General features: G+C 51.0%; 1 protein-coding gene across 1 annotated transcript; it reads left to right on the top strand.

The window, feature by feature from the left end:
- The first annotated feature begins 314 nt into the window (after positions 1–314).
- LOC142068320 (uncharacterized) lies at positions 315–2,074 on the top strand. The gene is made up of 2 exons (XM_048836411.2): positions 315–912; positions 1,502–2,074. Exons 1-2 carry the CDS (start codon positions 330–332, stop codon positions 2,011–2,013), a joined length of 1,095 nt encoding a protein of 364 aa, XP_048692368.2. The 5' UTR covers positions 315–329; the 3' UTR covers positions 2,014–2,074.
- Positions 2,075–2,671: the final 597 nt, after the last annotated feature.

The following is a 2,671-nucleotide window of genomic DNA, read 5'->3' as shown; positions in this document are numbered from 1 at the left end:
CGAATTTAGCAGCGTTAAATCGATGTAAACCTGCACCCGTCCACACGATGAAGCCCTTTATTTCGACTTAAAGGGCTCTTAAAATCGATTTCCTTACTCTACCCCTGACAAGTGGATTAGCGCTTAAATCGGCCTTGCCGGCTCGAATTTGGGGTACTGTGGACACAATTCGACGGTATTGGCCTCTGGGAGCTATCCCAGAGTGCTCCATTGTGACCGCTCTGGACAGCACTCTCAACTCAGATGCACTGGCCAGGTAGACAGGAAAAGAACCGCGAACTTTTGAATCTCATTTCCTGTTTGGCCAGCGTGGCAAGCTGCAGGTGACCATGCAGAGCTCATCAGCAGAGGTGACCATGATGGAGTCCCAGAATCGCAAAAGAGCTCCAGCATGGACCGAACGGGAGGTACGGGATCTGATCGCTGTTTGGGGAGAGGAATCCGTGCTATCAGAACTCCGTTCCAGTTTTCGAAATGCCAAAACCTTTGTCAAAATCTCCCAGGGCATGAAGGACAGAGGCCATAACAGGGACCCGAAGCAGTGCCGCGTGAAACTGAAGGAGCTGAGGCAAGCCTACCAGAAAACCAGAGAGGCAAACAGCCGCTCCGGGTCAGAGCCCCAAACATGCCGCTTCTATGATGAGCTGCATGCCATTTTAGGGGGTTCAGCCACCACTACCCCAGCCGTGTTGTTTGACTCCTTCAATGGAGATGGAGGCAACACGGAAGCAGGTTTTGGGGACGAAGAAGAAGATGATGATGAGGAGGTTGTAGATAGCTCACAGCAAGCAAGCGGAGAAACCGGTTTTCCCGACAGCCAGGAACTGTTTCTCACCCTGGACCTGGAGCCAGTACCCCTCGAACCCACCCAAGGCTGCCTCCTGGACCCAGCAGGCGGAGAAGGGAGCTCTGGTGAGTGTACCTTTTAAAATACTATACATGGTTCAAAAGCAAGCATGTGAAAGGATTACTTTGCCCTGGCATTCGCGGTTCTCCTAGATGTACTCCCAAAGCCTTTGCAAAAGATTTCTGGGGAGGGCAGCCTTATTGCGTCCTTCATGGTAGGACACTTTACCACTCCAGGCCAGTAACACGTACTCGGGAATCATTGTAGAACAAAGCATTGCAGTATATGTTCGCTGGCATTCAAACAACATCCGTTCTTTATCTCTCTGTGTTATCCTCAGGAGAGTGAGATATAATTCATGGTCACCTGGTTGAAACAGAGTGCTTTTCTTCAGGGGACTCTCAGAGGAGCCCATTCCTGCTGGGCTGTTTGCCTGTGGCTAAACAGAAATGTTCCCCGCTGTTAGCCACAGGGAGGGGGGAAGGTTGAGGGGGGTAGCCACGCGGTGGGGGGAGGCAGAATGCGACCTTGTAACGAAAGCACATGTGCTATGTATGTAATGTTAACAGCAAGGTTTACCCTGAAAGAGTGTAACCACTGTTTTATAAAATGTGTCTTTTTAAATACCGCTGTCCCTTTTTTTTTCTCCACCAGCTGCATGTGTTTCAATGATCACAGGATCTTCTCCTTCCCAGAGGCTAGTGAAGCTTAGAAAGAAAAAAAAACGCACTCGCGATGACATGTTCTCCGAGCTCATGCTGTCCTCCCACACTGACAGAGCACAGACGAATGCGTGGAGGCAAATAATGTCAGAGTGCAGGAAAGCACAAAATGACCGGAAGGAGAGGTGGCGGGCTGAAGAGAGTAAGTGGTGGGCTGAAGAGAGTAAGTGGCAGGCTGAAGACAGGGCTGAAGCTCAAATGTGGCGGCAGCATGATGAGAGGAGGCAGGATTCAATGCTGAGGCTGCTGGAGGACCAAACAAGTATGCTCCAGTGTATGGTTGAGCTGCAGCAAAGGCAGCTGGAGCACAGACTGCCACTACAGCCCCTCTGTAACCAACCGCCCTCCTCCCCAAGTTCCATAGCCTCCACACCCAGACGCCCAAGAACACGGTGGGGGGGCCTCCGGCCAACCAGCCACTCCACCAGAGAGGATTGCCCATAAAAAAGAAGGCTGTCATTCAATAAATTTTAAAGTTGTAAACTTTTAAAGTGCTGTGCTTAAAGTGCTGTGTGGCATTTTCCTTCCCTCCTCCACCACCCCTCCTGGGCTACCTTGGTAGTCATCCCCCTATTTGTGTGATGAATGAATAAAGAATGCATGAATGTGAAGCAACAATGACTTTATTGCCTCTGCAAGCGGTGATTGAAGAGAGGAGGGGCGGGTGGTTAGCTTACAGGGAAGTAGAGTGAACCAAGGGGCGGGGGTTTCATCAAGGAGAAACAAACAGCACTTTCACACTGTAGCCTGGCCAGTCATGAAACTGGTTTTCAAAGCTTCTCTGATGCGTACCGCGCCCTCCTGTGCTCTTCTAACCGCCCTGGTGTCTGGCTGCACGTAACCAGCAGCCAGGCGATTTGCCTCAACCTCCCACCCCGCCATAAACGTCTCCCCCTTACTCTCACAGATATTGTGGAGCACACAGCAAGCAGTAATAACAGTGGGAATATTGGTTTCGCTGAGGTCTAAGCGAGTCAGTAAACTGCGCCAGCGCGCCTTTGAACGTCCAAATGCACATTCTACCACCATTCTGCACTTGCTCAGCCTGTAGTTGAACAGCTCCTGACTACTGTCCAGGCTGCCTGAGTACGGCTTCATGAGC

This window comes from Caretta caretta, chromosome 1 (assembly GCF_965140235.1).
Source record: "Caretta caretta isolate rCarCar2 chromosome 1, rCarCar1.hap1, whole genome shotgun sequence".
NCBI classification, from domain to species: Eukaryota; Metazoa; Chordata; order Testudines; family Cheloniidae; genus Caretta; species Caretta caretta.
The sequence above is the reverse complement of the archived record's forward strand: the minus strand, read 5'-3'. Positions and strand labels throughout refer to the sequence as shown.

What these genes read in the sequence shown, in the direction of transcription:
- LOC142068320 (XM_048836411.2), top strand. Translation starts at nt 330, where the DNA reads ATGCAGAGCTCATCAGCAGAGGTGACCATGATGGAGTCCCAGAATCGC. An exon ending in AGGCGGAGAAGGGAGCTCTG is followed by an intron (nt 913 to 1,501) that starts GTGAGTGTACCT and finishes TTTCTCCACCAG; the next exon opens with CTGCATGTGTTTCAATGATC.